Raw genomic sequence first — 20,334 nt, 5'->3', positions numbered from 1 at the left:
TAACTTCTATTAGGATTTTTCTGAATACTGCATGTAGGTTTTATACAATAGGGAGGTAGAAATAGTTATTGAAAATAATTAGGCATGTGTATGCATGTATGTGTGTGACAGAAATAACATATATAGAAGGAAATTCACTGATGCATTATTAATTAATTTCCTTTTTCTTTTTTCTTTTTTTTTTGAGATGGAGTCTTGCTCTTTTGCCCAGGCAGTGGCACAGTCTTGGCTCACTGCAGCCTCCGCCTCCCAGGTTCAAGCGATTTTCTGCTCAGCCTCCTGAGTAGCTGAGATTACAAGTGTACACCATGAAGCCTGGCTAATTTTTGTATTTTTAGTAGAGACAGGGTTTCACCATGTTGGCCAGGATGGTCTCAAACTCCTGGCCTCAAGTGATCTGCCCACCTCGGCCTCCCAAAGTGCTGGGATTATAGCCGTGTGCCACCACGCCCAGCCTGAAGCATTATTTATAATAGAAAACTAGAAAAACAACCCAACAGGGACTAGTTAAATAAATTATTGTCATCCAGTAAAATATACAGTTGTTAAAAAGACTTAGATTGCTTACTACCCAATCAACACGATTTACTTTAAGTGAAAAAAGGCAAGTTATAGAAGAATACATACAGTACCATTTGTGTAATAAAAACATATACACATATATATGTCTATATAATCCTACAGGATCTCCAGAAAAATACGCAAGAAACTGGTAATAGTGGTTGCCTAAAAGGAAGGGAACTAGGTGACTGGCAACAAGGATGAGAGAAAACTTTTATTTTTCAAAGCATATCTTTCTGTACTTTTTTGCATTTTGTACCATGTGCTTTTATTATTTGAAAATAAGAACTTTTAAAAATTAAGAGCTATCTTGTAAAACTCATCAAAAGTCAAACATAAAAGATGCCATTACAATCTATACCTAATAACCATGTGGCTCAATACTTAAAAGTCGTCAAAAACTACAACAGAAACTAACTAGAGTCCCTGTCTTCCTTTAAAAAAACATGCATATTGAAAAAAACTAAGTATTCAGGTAGCCATCTGCATGCAGTCTCTTTTGTCTAAAACATCAAGAGGTCTATATGCCTGCAAAAGGAATGCAAAAGGAAATGAAACCAATTCCAGTTCCTTGTTAGTAGACTGCCAAGGAAATAACTGAGGGACGACAAAATATTTCTGAAGGAGGACAAACAAAAAACAATGAGTTTATATTTCAAACTAATATTCCTTGGCTTCTAAAGAAAGGAAGAGAAAGCAGCCCTGGGGGAATCTCTATCAAAATCTGAAAGGAAGAATACAATGAACACATAATATCTTTACTTCTTGACATTCTAAACGCACTCCAGCCCAAAATATACTGAAAACTTAACACTGATGTAGTAGTATAGGGCTATAAAGAAGAATACATTAGGCATTTCTACAATAAGAAAACTTATACTATTAAACAAACAAACAAAAAACTTTATATTTTGCCTTGGGTAGGAGCAGGTAAGGAGTGGCTTATGAACCAGTGGTGCTAACCTGTATATCAGCTTAAAGGCCCGGGATGTCCTGGACTTCAAAACATTCTAATTTCCCATAATAATCCACAATAATGTAACATTTTAAAGTTATTCATGTTTAAGCTCTATTACCTCTTGGGGAAATGAGCTGTAAATATTTTATGCTTGTTATATAAAATACCACTTAGTTTTATTTCTTCCAAATTTAACTCTTTCATATATCGAAAAGCAGACACCCTAGTTTTACTATGTAAGAATCTAGTGATAAATCTGCAATTCTCTTTCACTCCTGGAAGAGGAGTGAAAAGCCTCAATCACTAGACTTCCAGTCTGAAATCCACTATTCTCTTATTCTGTTTTTCATATGGCCATTGCTCCATTGCAATGCAAAGTGATCCATTTGATCACTCAAGTTTCCTTTTCTGGATCTTCCCTATTCCAATATCTTTCTTGAAACACAGTAACCACAGTGCAGAAATGTCATTTTTCAGGATGGACATTTTCTATGCGGTTGGTAATATGCTTCTTGATGGTACATGCTATGTCAAATGATTCGTTTTTTTCCCTTCATTCCTCATACAGTTATTAAATGACTACCACATACTAAGCTTACCTATTTGGCATGCTATCTTCAGGGACCTGTATGATGACGTCTAAGGCCACTGTACTGTTTAGCTTGTCTTTAAGCAGCTAAATCCTAAGAGGATTTACACATAATCCTACACACAAAGCTCCATGAGTTAATTCTACAACTGACCTCCATCAACTTGACATTTTACTATCCACAAGAATTTTACATAATCTGCACAACTGATTTTTTTTGGACTCTCATCTCCCACATTATTTTTTTAAATGTTAAAACAAAACTAGATCCTCAGGCATGCACTCCTAGAAGAATCCACGATTCACATGTCTAGGTCTAAAAAGTCAGCAAATAGTTTTATCTTTGATTCTTTCTCAAAAGTCATTTCCTTACTGGATAACAGTAATCCCCACATCATATAGAATTTTTTTTCTTCAATTGTTTTTGCAATGAAATGCTAAAGTATTTTTGACCATCAAAACAGATTACCTCCACTGGCTTACCTTTATCCACACACTTATTTAATCTCCTGACATTTCTTCATACACTATGTGGTCTCTTTAACAGGTTAGACCTACTTAAATTTAGGGACATTATCCTTTTATTAAATAATATATGAGCTTGCTTGGTGTAGAAATTAAGCGTGCTAATTTATAGTTCTGAGAGTCCCTTTCATTACAATGAATATTTATGATAACAGTGACATATTTTCCTCTACCAATCTATTTAACCCTTCTGTGACTTAACAGTCCTAATAAAAATCATATTCTACAAATTTTATCTGTACCGAATTCATTGATTAGGTTTGTCTTTGATTTATATGCTTCAAAATACAGTATAAGAGACAACCAGGTATTATATGTCACCCAGTGTGATGCAATAGGAAATAGATAAAACTACCCATTAGGTATTCTTGCCAAAAAGATTGAACCTGAATCTGATCAGGAAGGAAATACAGACACAGAAGAACATGTTAAGTGACATCTCAGTGATATAGTCAATAAAACCCAGAAATTAGAACATTTTACAGGAAAAATAACTTGTAACTGAATTAAAGAGAGGAAAAAAGAGGAAGGATAAGTCTACATATTAAAAGAGACTTCAGTCACATATTATATTACTCCATTTATTTGAAATGTCCAGAATAGACAAATTCATTAAGACAGAAAGTAGAGTCATTGTTGTCGGGGGCTAGGAGCAGCAGGAAAGAAAATGGGGAGTAACTACTAATAGGTGGAGTGACTACTAATAGGTATGGGCTTTCTTTTCTGAGACAGTCTGGCTCTGTTGCCCAGGCTGGAATACAGTGACATGATCTCGGCTCACCGCAACCTCCACCTCCCAGGCTCAAGTCATCCTCTCACCTCAGCCTCCCAAACAGCTCAGAATACAGGTGCACACCACCATGTATGGCTTTTTTTTTTTTTTTTTTTTTTTTTTAGAGACAGGGTCTTGCTATGTTGCCCAGGCTGGTCTCAAACTCCTGGGTGTTAAGCGATCCTCCCGCCTTGGCCTCCTAAAGTGCTGGGATTACAGGTGTGAGCTACTGTACTGCATCCAGCCTTTTATAAAATATATTCCAGAGGCTGGGCGCGGTGGCTCACCCTTGTAATCCCAGCACTTTGGGAGGCTGAGGCGGGCAAATCACGAGGTCAGGAGATCGAGACCACGGTGAAACCCCGTCTCTACTAAAAATACAAAAAATTAGCTGGGCGTGGTGGTGGGCGCCTGTAGTCCCAGCTACTCGGAGAGGCTGAGGCAGGAGAATGGCGTGAACCCGGGAGGCGGAGCTTGCAGTGAGCCAAGATTGCGCCACTGCACTCCAGCCTGGGCGACAGAGTGAGACTCCGTCTCAAAAATATATTATATATATATATATATATATATATATATATTTAGGCCAGGTAGGTGGCTCATCCTGTAACCATGGCAGATCACCTGAGGTCAGGAGTTTGAGACCAGCCTGGCCAACATGGCAAAACCCTGTCTCTACTAAAAGTACAAAAATTAGCTGGGCGTAGTGGTGGGCACCTGCAAGCCCAGCTACTTGAGAGGTTGAGGCAGGAGAATTGCTTGAACCCGGGAGGGAAAGGCTGTACTGAGTGAGCCGAGATTGCACCACTACACTCCAGGCCTGGGCAACAAAGCAAGACTCCAACTTGAAAAAAAAAAAAAAAAAGGCCAGGCACAGTGGCTCACGCTTGTAATCCCAGCAATTTGGGAGGTTGAGGTGAGCAGCGGATCACGAGGTCAGGGTTCAAGACCAGCCTGGCCAACACAGTGAAACACCATCTCTACTAAGAATACAAAAATTAGCTGGGCAAGGTGGCGGGTGCCTATAATCCCAGCTACTCAGGAGAATCGCTTGAACCTGGGAGGCGGAGGTTGCAGTGAGCCAAGATCATGCCACTGCACTCCAGCCTGGGCGACAGAGTTAGACTCCGTCTCAAAATAAATAAATAAATAAAATAAGTCTATTTCAAATGTCTATATCAGAGAGAATATTTTCTCTTATTCCAAAAAAACAAACGAGGCAAATAGATATCTTAACAAATTATGTACTGATAGGTAACATACTAATACTCTATTAATAGTGACTACTTGAGAATAAGGTCCCATGTGTTAAAGCTAATATAATAGCTGCTGTTTACTGAGCTTTACTATGGTGCCTGATAATATGCTTAATAAGTACTGAACATGTATTATCTCATTTAATTCTAATAAAACTTATGAGGCTAGTATTATTGTTTCCCATTTCACAAATGAGAAAACTAAGATTCAGAGAGCTTCCTATAACAAACCTGCACATACACGTCCCTTGAATTGAAAATAAAAGTTGAAAAAAAATTTTTTTTTTGAGACGCAGTTTCACTCTTGTTGCCTAGGCTGGAATGCAATGGCACAATCTTGGCTCACCGCAACCTCCAACTCCCGGGTTTAAGCAATTCTCCTGCCTCAGCCTCCTGAGTAGCTGAGACTACAGGCATGCGCCACCATGCCCGGCTAATTTCGCATTTTGAGTAGAGACAGGGTTTCTCCACGTTGGTCAGGCTGGTTGCAAACTCCCAACCTCAGGTGATCCGCCCACCTCGGCCTCCCAAAGTGCTGGGATTACAGGCATGAGCCACTGCACCCGGCCGAAATTTTTTTTTTTTTTAAAAGAGAACCTGCCCACAGACATATATCGTCCATGGCAAAGCTAAAATCTGAAACAAGTTTGGTTATGTACCTAATACACATCAATTAGGTACAGAAGGTCACATGTCTGACTCATAACAAACAATTCCGAATAGAGGTAGGTGTCTGTAAAAGTAACCGTCCTGAATTTTCTCATCTCCAGCACTGTATCCCTCAGGGCTGCCCTTCTTTCTCATACTGCACTGAGCCACCCTATACTGCATCCCCCTACACCCTGCCTTCTCAAGGTGCTAAGTAGATAATACAGTCTAAGATAGCAGATAAGCAATATTTACAGTGGAAAAAACAGAAGCTGGAATCAGATCTTAGCTCTAGTGTTGGTTCCAATTATTGACTGGCCAAGGGATTCTAGGCAAGTCATTTAACTTTTCTTTCTGATTACCTACCTAACTAGCTAAATAATAAAAAAGACCTAATAAAATCCATTCTGTCTTCTGCAAAGGATGGTTGGGATGCTCAAATGGTATGTGACACAAGACACTGTGTAAGTTATAAAACATAAATGGTATTATTCATCGATGAGAACAGGAAGAGGCTACCTCCCAAGTGAAGTCTTTATTCTTTTTCCCCAAGACACACTCACATGTTAATAAATATATAACCATCTGGAGAGAAATGTCATGTCTAACACAGAGAAATGAAGAAATGATGGGAAAATTGGGACAGAAAGGAAGGGGCCATACTATAGGACACATAATTTTGGGCCAAGCAGAATCTTGCAGCATTAATCAAAAAACCAGTTTAACCAAAAATATCCACTTAACATAGATTTGTGCATTAAAGAATGAGCTCTAACAATTTTCTGCTGCATGATGCTAGCGATTCCTCCTATGTCTTATCATTAACACACTAAAATCTTTTAAGAGAAAAGATCATTGTGATGATACCTTATTCCAGCCGCTGGCATGAACTGTGGTCTCCAGTGTACATTCCCGAAATGCCTGATATGTCACTGGCCTGTAGAGATTTTTTTAAAAGTCTGTGTCACAAAGAAGGAAAATTCTATATTTCCAGATGAATAAATATACAGTCACTAGTCTGTTGAACTTTTTGCTAAACTGACAAGGATTATTCAACATACTGTTTTGTACAAGACGTGGCTTTTCACACTGGTATGCACTTTTTTCAAGCATTCTATAAGCTGTGATGCATGCTTGGGAAATAGTTAATAACATAGCAAGATAAATGTATATTCTAATAATTTTTTTGTAACTGCTTAGAACTTACAGGACAGGATTTTTATGCTGCAAACAAATACCTGAATTATTAATACAGGATAAAATAATAACAAATAAAAATGATCTCATTAGTACAATGAAAACCAGAATTTTAACTTTTTTTAAAGGCAAAAAATCTAAAATATTTTAAAACTAAAAAGACATGTCACTGGAAGACTTTTCATATTGAGGAGACAAGAGTTGAAATAAATATCGCAATAAATTGAATCCACTTTTTAAATTTTTAATTAAAAAAAATTTTTTTGGCCGGGCATGGTGGCTCATGCCTGTAATCCCAGCACTTTGAGAGGCTGAGGCGGGTGGATCACGAAGTCAGGAGATCAAGACCATCCTGGCCAACATGGTGAAACCCCGTCTCTACTAAAATACAAAAAATTAGCCAGGCGTGGTGGTGTGTGCCTGTAGTCCCAGCTACTCGGGAGGCTAAGGCAAGGGAATCGCTTGAACCAGGGAGGCGGAGATTGCAGTGAGCCGAGATCGCACCACTGCACTCCAGCCTGGTGACAGTGCAAGACTCCGTCTCAAAAAAAAAAAAAAAAAAAAATTTTTTTTTTTTTTTAAATGGAGTCACCTACGTTGCCCAGGATGGTCTCAAACTCCTTGGGCCCAACTGATGCCTCCTACCTCAGCCTCAGTGCTAGCTGGGATTACAGGCCTGTCCAACCACCCCCAGCTGGAGTCCTATTTTTAACTTGGAGTGTTATGACACAAGGGTAGAGAGATAAGCCTTTCTGATTATTTCTATGTAAGTCCAAGTCATACCAAAAACTCGAATCATTGGTAACACTCACTCATTTGTTGAGTGACTTCAAGTACTTTATTTGAAGCACGGTTTCATGCGTAAATTTTAAAAACAAAAGACTTGGGACCAAGTAACATATGAAGGCATCAATTGCTCAGATAATACATTTAAAATTAAAATTAATTAAAATCCATTAATTAAAAATTAATAGATTGAAAATTTACCTTCCCTCCTTTTGGGCAAAGTATTAACAAACATGTAAGAAAGAACGGGCTGGGTGCAGTGGCTCACGCCTGTAATCCCAACCCGCCACGGCAGGTGGATCACTTGAGGTCAGGAATTCAAGACCAGCCTGACCAACATGGCGAAACTTGTCTCTACTAAAAATACAAAAATTAGAAAAAAAAAAAAAAAAAAAATTAGCCTGGTGTGGTGGCACATGCCTGTAATCCCAGCTGCTCAGGAGGCTGAGGCAGGAGAATGGCTTGAACCCAGGACGTGGAGGTTGCAGTTGAGCCGAGACTGCGCCACTGCACTCCAGCCTGGGCAACAAGAGCGAAACTCCATCTCAAATTAAAAAAAAAAAAAAGAAGAAAGAAGAGAAAGAGTCTTGCTTTTGCAGGGTTTTAAAATCCCACCCCAGCCAGGTGCTGTGGCTCACGCCTGTAATCCTAGCACTTTGGGAGGCTGAAGCGGGTGGATCACCTGAGGTCAGGAGTTCAAGACCAGCCTGGCCAAACTGGTGAAACCACGTCTCTACTAAAAATACAAAAATTAGCTGGGCATGGTGGCGCATGCCTGTAATCTCAGCTACTCAGGAGACTGAGGCTGGAGAATTGCTTGAATCCGGGAGGCGGAGGTTGTAGTGAGCCGAGATCACACCACTGCACTCCAGCCTGGGTGACAGAGCGAGACTCCGTCTCAAAAAAAAAAAAAAAACCAATAAATAAATAAATAAACAAACTACCCCAAAGGCATTTTTCTGCTCTGACCACTGTGACCTATGACTTCCTTAGTTTAAGAATATTTAAGATTGATAATAGCTACCACTTACTGGTAGCTTATTATGTTAGGTTTTAATATTTTATATATTTACATTTTATATTATATATTATCACATCACATATTTAGAAACCAAAGCTCAGAAAAGCTAAGAAATTATCCCAAACCCACATAGCCGGAAAGCAGCAAGGCAGGAATTCACACTCAGTTAGATCTGGTATCAAAGGCCATTATACTACTCCCATTTCAAGTTAAGATTCTGACACATGCCATGAAAATGTCTTGATGTCACATGTGGCTAATGAGCATTAGAAACGTGGCCAGTGTGCTGAAAGTATAATATACACACTAGATTTCAATGAGGAAGAAAAAACAATCCAAAATAGCTCAATAATTTTTTGTACTGAATACATGTTGAAATATTTTAGATGTACTGGGCTAAATAAAATATTAAAAATTTTAAATTTCATTTTACTTTTTTACATGGCTGCTAGTTTTTAATTACATATTAAAACTACATTATATGTGACTTGCATTGAATAGCACCGGTCTAGATATTTCAGAAAAGAATCCTGATGACACAGGCATCATTCTTTTACCTAAGTCTGTATCAAATCAATACTGCAGTGATGCTGAAAGGAAATGAGATACTAGAGATGGCCTCTGTAATGATGAAATGTATACAGCATATACTATCTTCCTGGCATCACCTTCCCATTAAAGTGAGCCTAGTACTTTTCAGATGCCTTGGGCTAAGTAGCAGATTCGTGTAAACCTTGAACTTCAGCAGATACTACACAGTCTACCTACCTATATTCTCCCTGAAGCTTTACTTGCGTATATCAGTCCCCTCACTTCCTTTCCTGAACTGTTTGGTGCTGCTGGGGGTCACAGTAGTCCTTACTGGTTGTTTGTCTACCAGGTTAAATTATTTTAGCATTGTTCTGAATGAAACGTGATTTGAAACATCATATACACAGACATACATGCACAAAAAATGCAGCAGATTAAAACATTCAAAGGAAATCAAATACATAGAAAAGTAAGTAGCTAAATAACCAATCCTACCTAGTGAGCTATTAGAATAGAGCAAAGAAGAAAAGAGCAGGGCAGGATACCTTTTTGAAACAGCTGTTGTTCTTCTGTAAGAAGGGTTCAGCAATAACTTCCTACATTAACAAAACCTTTTGGAGGAATCAGTGGTATTCTCTACCTTACAATACTGCCTTCAACGTTTATAATATTTCTAGTTTATGTAGTCTATCATCCATTAGTTATTTTCAAGGTACTAGTAACAGAGCTTAAAACTTCTAAAAACAGATTTCTGAAAAAAGAAAGAGACCTGACTTTGATACATAACCAATTTCAAAAATAATTCTATCTGGCCGGGCGCAGTGGCTCACACCTGTAATCTCAGCACTTTGGGAGGCTGAGGCGGGCGGATCACAAGGTCAGGAGATCGAGACCATCCTGGCTAACACGTTGAAACCCCGTCTCTACTAAAAAAAACAGAAAAAATTAGCCGGGTGTGGTGGCAGGCGCCTGTAGTCCCAGCTGCTCTGGAGGCTGAGGCAGGAGAATGGCGTGAACCCGGGAGGCGGAGCTTGCAGTGAGCTGAGATCGTGCCACTGCACTCCAGCCTGGGTGACAGAGCAAGACTCCGTCTCAAAAAAAAAAAAAAAAAAAAATTCTATCAAGATTTGGGAAAAAAATAAACATTCGTCCAAGCCAGTTCTCCTTTAAATAGAATTTGCTGTGAGAAGACATCCATTTTTCCTATAGAGCATAAAAAGGACTTCAGAAACAATACTTTTAGAAAGTTACATAACACTGTTTTTTGAAGAGCTTATACTACACCATAAAGTTAAAATTAACACATGGAGAATTGAAATATTAAGGGTGACATGGTTTGCTCCAAGCCAAAGTCTGTATCGAATTTGGGAAAAGATTCTTTTTTTTTGTTTTTGAGACAGAGTCTTGCTCTGTCACCCAGGCTGGAGTGCAGTGGCGCAATCTCAGCTCACTGCAAGCTCTGCCTCCCGGGTTCACACCATTCTCCTGCCTCAGCCTCCTGAGCGGCTGGGACTACAGGCACCTGCCACCATTAAAAAATTAGCTGGGCTCATTTTTCGTATTTTTAGTAGAGACGGGGTTTCACCGTGTTAGCCAGGATGGTCTCAATCTCCTGACCTCGTGATCCGCCTGCCTCGGCCTCCCAAAGTGCTGGGATTACAGGTGTGAGCCACCGCGCCCCGCCAGGAAAAAGATTCTTTTAAAAGTCTGCACCTTTCACTTCATTATTTTACTCCTAGTCCAGATACCTTTCACATTTTTGTGGAGAGAGGAGCGAAGCAGCAAATTTCTTTCTTCAAGTCTTACGTGTAACCTCAGAATATAAAATATATGGAAGTACACGTGCTCTGGTTTAAGAAGAGTGGGAAAATAAATAAGGCTAGGTACAATGACTCACACCTGTAATCTTAGCACTTTGGGGAGGCTGAGGTGGGAAAAGTTGCTTGAGGCCAGGAGTTATAAGACTAGTCTGGGTAGGCCAGGCTCAGTGGCTCACCCTTGTAATCCCAGCACTTTGGGAGGCCGAGGCGGGCGGATCAGGAGGTCAGGAGATCGAGACCACGGTGAAACCCCATCTCTACTAAAAATACAAAAGATTAGCCGGGCGTGGTGGCGGGCGCCTGTAGTCCCAGCTACTCGGAGAGGCTGAGGCAGGAGAATGGCGTGAACCCGGGAGGCAGAGCTTGCAGTGAGCCGAGATCGCGCCACTGCACTCCAGCCTGGGTGACAGAGCGTGACTCCGTCTCAAAAAAAAAAAGACTAGTCTGGGTGACATAGTGAGACCCTGTCTCTACAAAAAATTTAAAATAAATAAATAAATAAGAAAGAAGAGTGGAGAGGCCCTAATGAGCTTAACCCACTTACTTCTTCAGGACCCCTCACTTCTTCAGGACCCCTGCAGCACCTCAATGCCTAAGGCTCCATAGAATACTTTTTGAAAACAACTGCTGTAGGGCCGGGCGCGGTGGCTCACGCTTGTAATCCCAGCACTTTGGGAGGCCGAGGCGGGTGGATCACGAGGTCAGGAGATCGAGACCACGGTGAAACCCCGTCTCTACTAAAAATACAAAAAATTAGCCGGGCGTGGTGGTGGGCGCCTGTAGTCCCAGCTACACGGAGAGGCTGAGGCAGGAGAATGGCGTGAACCCGGGAGGCGGAGCTTGCAGTGAGCCGAGATTGTGCCACTACACTCCAGCCTGGGCGACAGAGTGAGACTCTGTCTCAAAAAAAAAAAAAAAAGAAAACAACTGCTATAAATCCAAATTTCCTGTGTAAGTTTTATTTCCCAACACCCATATACTTCTCTCCACGTTTATATTTAAATTTTAGAAAACCAAACACCCCATGTTCTCACTCATAGGTGGGAAGTGAACAACGAGAACTTACGGACACTGGAAGGGGAACATCACACTCGGGGGACTGTTGTGGGGTGGGGGGAGGGGGCAGGGACAGCATTAGGAGATACACCTAATGCTAAATGACAAGTTAATGGGTGCAGCAAAACAACATGGCACATGGATACATATGTAACAAACCTGCACATTGTGCATATGTACCCTAAAACCTAAAGTATAATAATAAAAAATAAAAAAATAAAAAAAATAAAATAAAGAAAATCCAAATACGACTTTTTTAATTTTTATTTTTAGAGACAAGGTCTTGCTCTGTTGCCCAGGCTGGAGTGCCACAGTGGTGTGATCATAGCTTACTGCAGCCTCAAACTACTGGGCTCAAGTGATCCTCCCACCTCAGCCTCCCAAGTGGCTGGGACCACAGGAACATGCCACCACACTGACTAATTTTCTAAACATTTTTTTTGTAGAGACAGTCTGGCTATGTTGCCCAGCCTGGTCTTTAACTCCTGGCCTCAGGCACTCCTCCCGCCTGGATCTCCCAAAGTACTGAGATTACCAAATATGATTTCATTTCACTGTTTAAGCATAATTAGCATTTTTACATTTGCTTATTTCACAATACTATGCAACAAAAAAGTCAAATTCTCGGCCAGGCGCAATGGCTCATGCTTGTAATCCCAGCACTTTGGGAGGCCGAGGCGGGCGAATCACGAGGTCAGGAGATCGAGACCACGGTGAAACCCCGTCTCTACTAAAAAATACAAAAAATTAGCCGGGCGGGCTAATTAGTGGTGGCGGGCGCCTGTAGTCCCAGCTACTCGGAGAGGCTGAGGCAGGAGAATGGCGTGAACCCGGGAGGCGGAGCTTGCAGTGAGCCGAGACTGCGCCACTGCACTCCAGCCTGGGCGACAGAGTGAGACCCCGTCTCAAAAAAAAAAAAAATTCTCCTAAAACCCAAATTACTTTCTTCTAACAAACGGTAATCGATAATATTTTGCTTACATGAAAATAAAAAAAATTTTTTTTTTTTCTTTCAGATGGAGTCTCCCTCTGTCATCTAGGCTGGAGTGCAGTGGCATGATCTCAGCTCACTGCAACCTCTGCCTCCTGGCTTCAAGCAATACTCCTGCCTCAGCCTCCCGAGTAGCTGGGATTATAGGCACCTGCCGCCATGCTCAGCTAATTTTTGTATTTTTACTAGAGATGGGGTTTCACCATGTTGGCCAGGCTGGCCTCCAACTCCTGACCTCCAGTGATACCTCCACCTCGGCCTCCCAAAGTGCTGGGATTACAGGCTGATTTTTAATATTTATAATAAATGATTTGGTTCTATTTTAATACTTTCCTTATTACTAGCTTCTTGCCTTTAGCTTTAATATGGTCAGAACCATAGCTAGGAGAGAAGTTCCTTCTGTAAGAATGTAGAAGCAGTTCCATTGGCAGATGTGCAACCCTGAAGTTGAGCAACTTCTGGGATATAGATATAATGGTTTTTTGGGTTTGTTTTTTTTTTTGAGATGGAGTCTCGCTCTGTCACCCAGGCTGCAGTGCAGTGGCAGGATCTCGGCTCACTGCAACCTCTGCCTCCCCGGTTCAAGCGATCCTCCACCCTCAGTCTCTCGACTAGCTGGGACTAGAGGCATGCGCCACCACACCTGGCTAAGTTTTATATTTTTAGTAGAGACGAGGTTTCACCATATTGGCCAGGCTGGTCTTGAACTCCTGACCTCGTAATCCACCCACCTCGGCCTCCCAAAGTGCTGGGATTACAGGCGTGAGCCACCGCGCCCGGTCAATACAATGTTAAATACAGAATTCTAAAATAGATATAATGTTAATCCCACATTACAATGCACAAAACGCTAGCCATTACATTCATGTCACCACTAGAGGAAATGGCAGTAAAAAGTGGTCGGGGGAGGTGAAATAGCTTGTATTTAGAACTTGGTAAAAGCATTCGTTGAAACCTGACAGCTCAACATATAAATACAAATTAACAAATCTATGTTGGAACAGCTAAATCACTCCTTTAAAGCAAAACTGTCATTCAAAACACAGAGATGCTTTGGGAAAGCAAATGAAGAAAATGTAAAGAAAAGTGAGAAAAGAAGTGACACTGTTCACCTAAAACACAGCCCTACCCAATCCAGTGCTGCATGAGAGATCCAGAGACTACTTAAAGAAGCACATCCCACTCAGCAGTGTAACTCACTGGCTCAGGAGCATTTGCAATGCTTTATGGAGAGGCTCTTCCAGTTCCTGGGACACTTTTTCTCCAAGATGGGCCAAGCAGTCTTCCATTGAGCTTTCTGGATTGGCAGGGCTGAACACTGGAGAAGTGTGACGGTCAAAGCCTGTGCTGGTAAAGGCTGAAGACAGGACAAAAGAAAAACCTAGTATAATAAACAATTATCTATAAAATTAGCTGGATGTGGTGGCGCATGCCTGTAATCCCAGCTACTCAGGAGGCTGAGGCAGGAGAATCACTTGAACCCAGGAGGCAGAGGTTGTGGTGAGTCGAGATCACGCCATTGCACTCCAGCCTGGGCAACAAGAGGGAAACTCCGTCTCAAAAAAAAAAACAAACAAAAAAAACAATATCAAAAGTTGTGCTATAAAAGGCCACAGGATTAAGACACCCACTATTAGGAACAAGCTAATCATTACAAGTCACTTAAAAAGGTCAGATAATCATTTTGGACATTAATCTTTGTTGGCATGTAAACATTGATAGGTCATAAATTTAGAGGTTCTTTTGGGTTTTAATGAAAAAGCTTAGATTTAAGAGAAAAGAAACAACTAAACTGACATGTTATAATAAGCTAATCAATTTAGTTTGTGATTACTGACCAACAAGTATAATAATGATAAATAAGAAGCAACTCCTGGCTCTATTATCCGTCTCTTAAAATTTTGTTTTTAAGATTTTGTCTTACATTTATAAAAGTGGCACTTATATCAGATTCTAATCATCCTCAGAGGATGAGTCTATTGCTTTCATTTCCTTATTAAAATGAACTTTCAACCTTAATATTACTACACATGGATAAATTTTCAAACTATTATATGAAGATTATACAAACAAGTACAAAAGTTGAACCAGAAGCCGAGCACAGTGGCTCATGCCTGTAATCCCAGCATTTTGGGAGGCTGAGGTGTGCAGATGGCTTGAGTCCAGGAGTTCGAGACTAGCCTGGGCAACATGGCAAAACCACATCTCTACTAAAAATACAAAACATTAAGGCCGGGCGCGGTGGCTCATGCCTGTAATCCCAGCACTTTGGGAGGCCAAGGCTGGGCAGATCACCTGAGGTCAGGAGTTCGAGACCAGCTTGACCAACATGGGGAAACTCTGTCTCTACTAAAAATACAAAAATTAGCCTGGCGTGATGGTGCATGCCTGTAATCCCAGCTACTCAGGAGGCTGAGGCAGGAGAATCGCTTGAACCTGGGAGATAGAGGTTGCAGCGAGCCAAGATCGTGCCATTGCACTCTAGCCTGGGCAACAAGAGTGAAACTCCTTCTCCAAAACAACAACAACAAAAAAACAAAAAAAAAGGACCGGGTGCGGTGGCTCATGCCTGTAATCCCAGCACTCTGGGAGGCCAAAGCGGGCAGATCATGAGGTCAGGAGATCGAGACCATCCTGGCTAAGATGGTGAAACCCCGTCTCTACCAAAAATACAAAAAAATTAGCCGGGCCTGGTGGCGGGCGCCTGTAATCCCAGATACTCGGGAGGCTGAGGCAGAAGAATGGCGTGAACTCAGGAGGCAGAACTTGCAGTAGGCCAAGACTGCGACACTGCACTCCAGCCTGGGTGACAGAGCAAGACTCTGGCTCAAAAAAAAAAAAGAAAATAATAATAATAATTAGCAGGGTGCTGTGGCACACGCCTATAGTCCCAGCTACTGGGGGAATGAAGTGGGAGGATCACTTGAGCCCAGGAGGTCAAGACTGCAGTGAGCCCTGATCATGACACTACACTCCAACCTGGGCAACAAAGTGAGACTCTGTCTCCCAAAAAAATAACCAATTAAATAAAAATAAAATAAAACTTGAATCCAGAAAAAGCAGTCATAACTTGTTGTACAGACTTAACCATTCCCTAACTGCAGGAAGAGCAAGCAGAGTAACTGTTGTTCCAGAGTACAAATGTGATGCAAGGCATCAGCTACCAGGAAAGCAGGCCGCTTGCACCCACTCCCAAGATTTAGCCATCATCTGCATATTTATTGCATTAATCTAACACTTAACGCCTATAAGGCTGCAAATTTTACTACAGAGTTAAGTATGTATTTCTTTATAAAGTGCTTGCCTCCGAGAAAGATGGAAATGGCTGCAAAGTTCACAAATACTTTGTTGTTTGAGCAAGCTGGAGAGCATCCATTTTAATGATCTAACTTAGATAATATGGGGTTCAATAAGTGAATGTAGGGGCCGGGCGCGGTGGCTCACGCTTGTAATCCCAGCACTTTGGGAGGCCGAGGCGGGCGGATCACAAGGTCGGGAGATCGAGACCACGGTGAAACCCCGTCTCTACTAAAAATAAAAAAAATTAAAAAAATTAGCCGGGCGTGGTGGTGGGTGCCTGTAGTCCCAGCTACTCAGAGAGGCTGAGGCAGGAGAATGGCGTGAACCCAGGAGGTGGAGCTTGCAGTGAGCCGAGATCGCACCACTGCACTCCAGCCTGGGCGACAGAGCGAGACTCCATCTCAAAAATAAAAAAAAAATAAAAATAAATAAGTGAATGTATTTAAATATTTTGTTACTCTCTTCTTCTTTCTACCTTTTGCCCATTTTACTATGCAGCAGTGCTGTTACCAGAATATACATGAAGAGAATCAGAAATTTAATCGTTTCAAAATGTTGATAAAGAAATATAACGGTCGGGCGCGGTGTTTCACACCTGTAATCCCAGCACTTTGGGAGGTTGAGGCGGGTGGATCACAAGGTCAGGAGATGGAGACCAGCCTGACCAACATGGTGAAACCCCACCTCTACCAAAAATACAAAAATTAGCCAGGCACGGTGGCGGGCGCCTATAATCCCAGCTACTTAAGAGGCTGAGGCAGGAGAATCACTTAAACTCAGGAGGCGGAGGTTGCAGTGAACTGAGATTGCACCACTGCACTCCAGCCTGGGCGACAAAGCGAGACTCCGTCTCAAAAAAAAAAAAAAAAAAAACAATATAAAAGACTAACATTAGGTTTCAGGATTATTTGTACATTTCTTTTTTTTTTTTAAACGGTCTCACTCTGTCACCCAGCCTGGAGTACAGTGGCATGATCTTGGCTCACTACAACCTATGCTTCCTGGGTTCAAGAGATTCTCATGCCTTAGCCTCCCAGGTAGTTGGAATTATAGGTGTGAGCCACCACGCCTGGCTAATTTTTTTGTATTTTTAGTAGAGGCAGGGTTTCACCATGTTGGCTGGGGTCATCTCAAACTTCTGGCCTCAAGTGATCCACCCGCCTCAGCCTCCCAAAGTGCTGGGACTACAGGCACCGCACCCGGTCTCAGGATTATTTGTACATTTCTATTTGTATTTTTTCTCTACTAACGAGGAACTTGAGTTACAAACATAATTTATAATTTTGATCATTAAAAATTATTGGGCAGGCTGGGTGCAGTGGCTCACGCCTGTAATCCCAGCACTTTGGGAGGCTGAGGTGGGTGGGTCACGAGGTCAGGAGATCAAGAACATCCTGGCTAACACGGTGAAACCCCATCTCTACTAAAAATTACCAAAAGATTAGCCGGGTGAGGTGGTGGGCGCTGTAGTCCCAGCTACTCAGGAGGCTGAGGCAGGAAAATGGCGTGAAGCCAGGAGGCAGAGCTTGCAGTGAGTCGAGATCGTGCCACTGCACTCCAGCCTGGGCAACAGAGCGAGACTTCGTCTCAAAAAAAAAAAAAAAAGAAAAAGAAAAAATTATTGGGCAAATACGTCCACACAAAAACTTGCACAAGAATATTCACAGCAGCATTATACATAATAGTAAACAAGTAGAAACAACCTAAATTTCTATTAACTAACGAATGAATAAACAAAATATGGCACATCCACACAGTGGAATATTATTTGACTGTAAAAAGTAACGAAGTACTGATACACGCTACAACATGGATGACCCTTGAAAACATTATGCTAAGTCGGCCAGGTGCAGTGGTTCACGCCTATAATCCCAGCACTCTGGGAGGCTGAGACAGGCGGATCATTTGAGGTCAGGAGATGGAGACCAGCCTGGCCAATATGGTGAAACCCGTCTCTACTAAAAACAAAAATTAGCTGGGCATGGTGGTGGGCACCTGTAATCCAAGCTATTCAAGAGGCTGAGGCTGGAGAATTGCTTGAACCTTAAAGTTGGAGGTTGCAGTGAGCCCAGATCATGCCATTGCATGCCAGCCTGTGCAACACAGCAAGGTGATGTCTTAAAAAACAGCAACAACAACAACAAAAATACACTATGCTAAGTAAAAAATGCCAGTCACAAAAGACCACATAGTGGCCAGGCGCAGTGGATCACACCTTTAATCCCAGCACTTGGGGAGACCAAGGCGGGCAAATCACCTGGGGTCAGGAGTTGGAGACCAGCCTGAGCAACATGGAGAAAACCCATCTCTATTAAAAATACAAAAAGTTACAGGCCGGGCGTGGTGGCTCACGCCTGTAATCCCAGCACTTTGGGAGGCCAAGGCGGGCAGATCATGAGGTCAGGAGATTGAGACCATCCTGGCTAACATGCTGAAACCCCGTCTCTACCAAAAATACAAAAAATTAGTCGGGTGTGGTGGCAGGCGCCTGTAGTCCCAGCTACTCGGGAGGCTGAGGCAGGAGAATGGCGTGAACCCAGGTGGCAGAGCTTGCAGTGAGCCAAGACCCCACCACCACACTCCAGCCTGGGCAACAGAGCCAGACTCCGTCAAAAAATAAATAAATAAATACATAAACTAAAAATACAAAAAATTAGCCGGGTATCGTGGCGCATACCTGTAATCCCAGCTACTCGGGAGGCTGAGACAGGAGAATCATTTGAACTTGGGAGATGGAGGTTGCGGCGGGCCGAGATAGTGCCACTGCACTCCAGCCTGGGCAACGAGAGCGAAACTGCGTCTCAAAACACCACCACCACCACCACCACCACATAGTGAACTATTCCATTTATGTATATTTCCAGAATAGGCAAATCAATAAAAACAGAATGGAGATCAGTGGGTGCCTGGTGTGGGGTGGGGTTGGGACCTGGGGCTAGTGGGAATGGGAAGTGGCTGCTAATGTGTATTGTGTTTCTTTAAGGAGGACTGAAAGTGTTCTAAATTTAGATCATGGTGATAAATTCTGTGAATACACTACAACCACTGAATTGTACTTTATTAGTATTATTTTTTAATAAAGAGAGACATGGTCTCCCTATGTTGCCCAGTCTGGTTTTGAACTCAGGGGCTCCAGCAATCCTCCTGAGGCCTTGCCTCCCAAAGTGCTAGGATTACAGGCATGAGTCCCTGTGCCCAGACTGAACTGGACCTTTTAAATGGATGAATTTTATGGTATGTAAAATATATCTCAATGAAGCTGTAAAAATATATTTATATCATTGGGCAAGATGTTCAATGCAGCATTACCTATGGAAGACAAAACAGGAAATAATGCAAATGCTGTGTAGTTGTTGTCCAGTGAAAAAAGGAATAATAATCCAAATGCTCCCCTCAATAATAAGGCAACAGGCCAGGCATGGTGGCTCACACCTGTAATCCCAGTGCTCACTACTGCACTCCAGCCTGGGCAACAGAGCAAGACCCTGTCTCTGAAATAGTAATAATAATAATAATAAGGGAATGACTGAGTAAAAACATTTATTCAGTGAATGAAATTTCATGCAGTTAGTAGAGTAACTATTTTTAAAGTTTATGTTGTAATGTTAAGTGCAAAATAAAATGGCTATAAAGTTGAATGTACATTATAATTACAGTTATCTATAGTATATATGTACGCAAAAATAAAAGAAGCATATGCTTACTTTTTCCTTTTTATGTCGTTATTACTTATAAAGGTAATACTAAATACAAATCAAACCATACTGAATGGAAAGAACCTTAACATGATCATTTATCCGAAACTTAACATGAGAAACTGCTACATCTAACCTGTTAGGTATAGTTGGGGAACTTCCATCAACATATCCTCCAGGAAAGAAAAAAGGCTACCTTCTACTTTTACCCTTATAAATTTCTACCAATGTATAATTGGTGTAAGTTGTTAAATGTTGGGAACACCCCACTGTAAAAATCAAATTAAACAAACAGTAAACCATATCAGACAGAATCTGCTTATTAACTAGAAAAATAAGAATAAACAGACCTTCAGAAATTTCTTTGTCCAGAGATTTTAACTCTTCTTCAATTTCAGTTTTAACTTTTAATAAAATTTCTTGATCCAGAGATTGTGAAGCTGTATCTAGTTGAACCCCTGAAAGCAACAAAAAAGGTTATTATTGAAAGAGGGAGAGAGAAACCATTAGAATATAATAGCACTTTTTTTTTTTTTCTTTTGAGACAGAGTCTCGCACTGCCACTGGGGCTGGAGTGCAATGGCGTGATCTCCGCTCACTGCAACCTCCGCCTCCTAGGTTCAAGCGATTC

General features: G+C 41.6%; 1 protein-coding gene across 1 annotated transcript in view; it reads right to left on the bottom strand.

Annotated features, from left to right (window-relative positions):
- BCL2L13 (BCL2 like 13) overlaps positions 1-20,334 on the bottom strand; it is an 86,465-nt gene that overhangs the window by 26,819 nt on the left and 39,312 nt on the right. Inside the window, 3 exon segments of the mRNA XM_058431225.1 lie at positions 6,174-6,243; positions 13,909-14,065; positions 20,054-20,161. Coding sequence (XP_058287208.1) covers positions 6,174-6,243; positions 13,909-14,065; positions 20,054-20,161 — 335 coding nt within the window.

The sequence above is a fragment of the Hylobates moloch genome, unplaced genomic scaffold, assembly GCF_009828535.3.
Source record: "Hylobates moloch isolate HMO894 unplaced genomic scaffold, HMol_V3 SCAFFOLD_19, whole genome shotgun sequence".
Taxonomy (NCBI): Eukaryota; Metazoa; Chordata; class Mammalia; order Primates; family Hylobatidae; genus Hylobates; species Hylobates moloch.
This window is presented reverse-complemented; position numbering and strand designations above follow the sequence as displayed.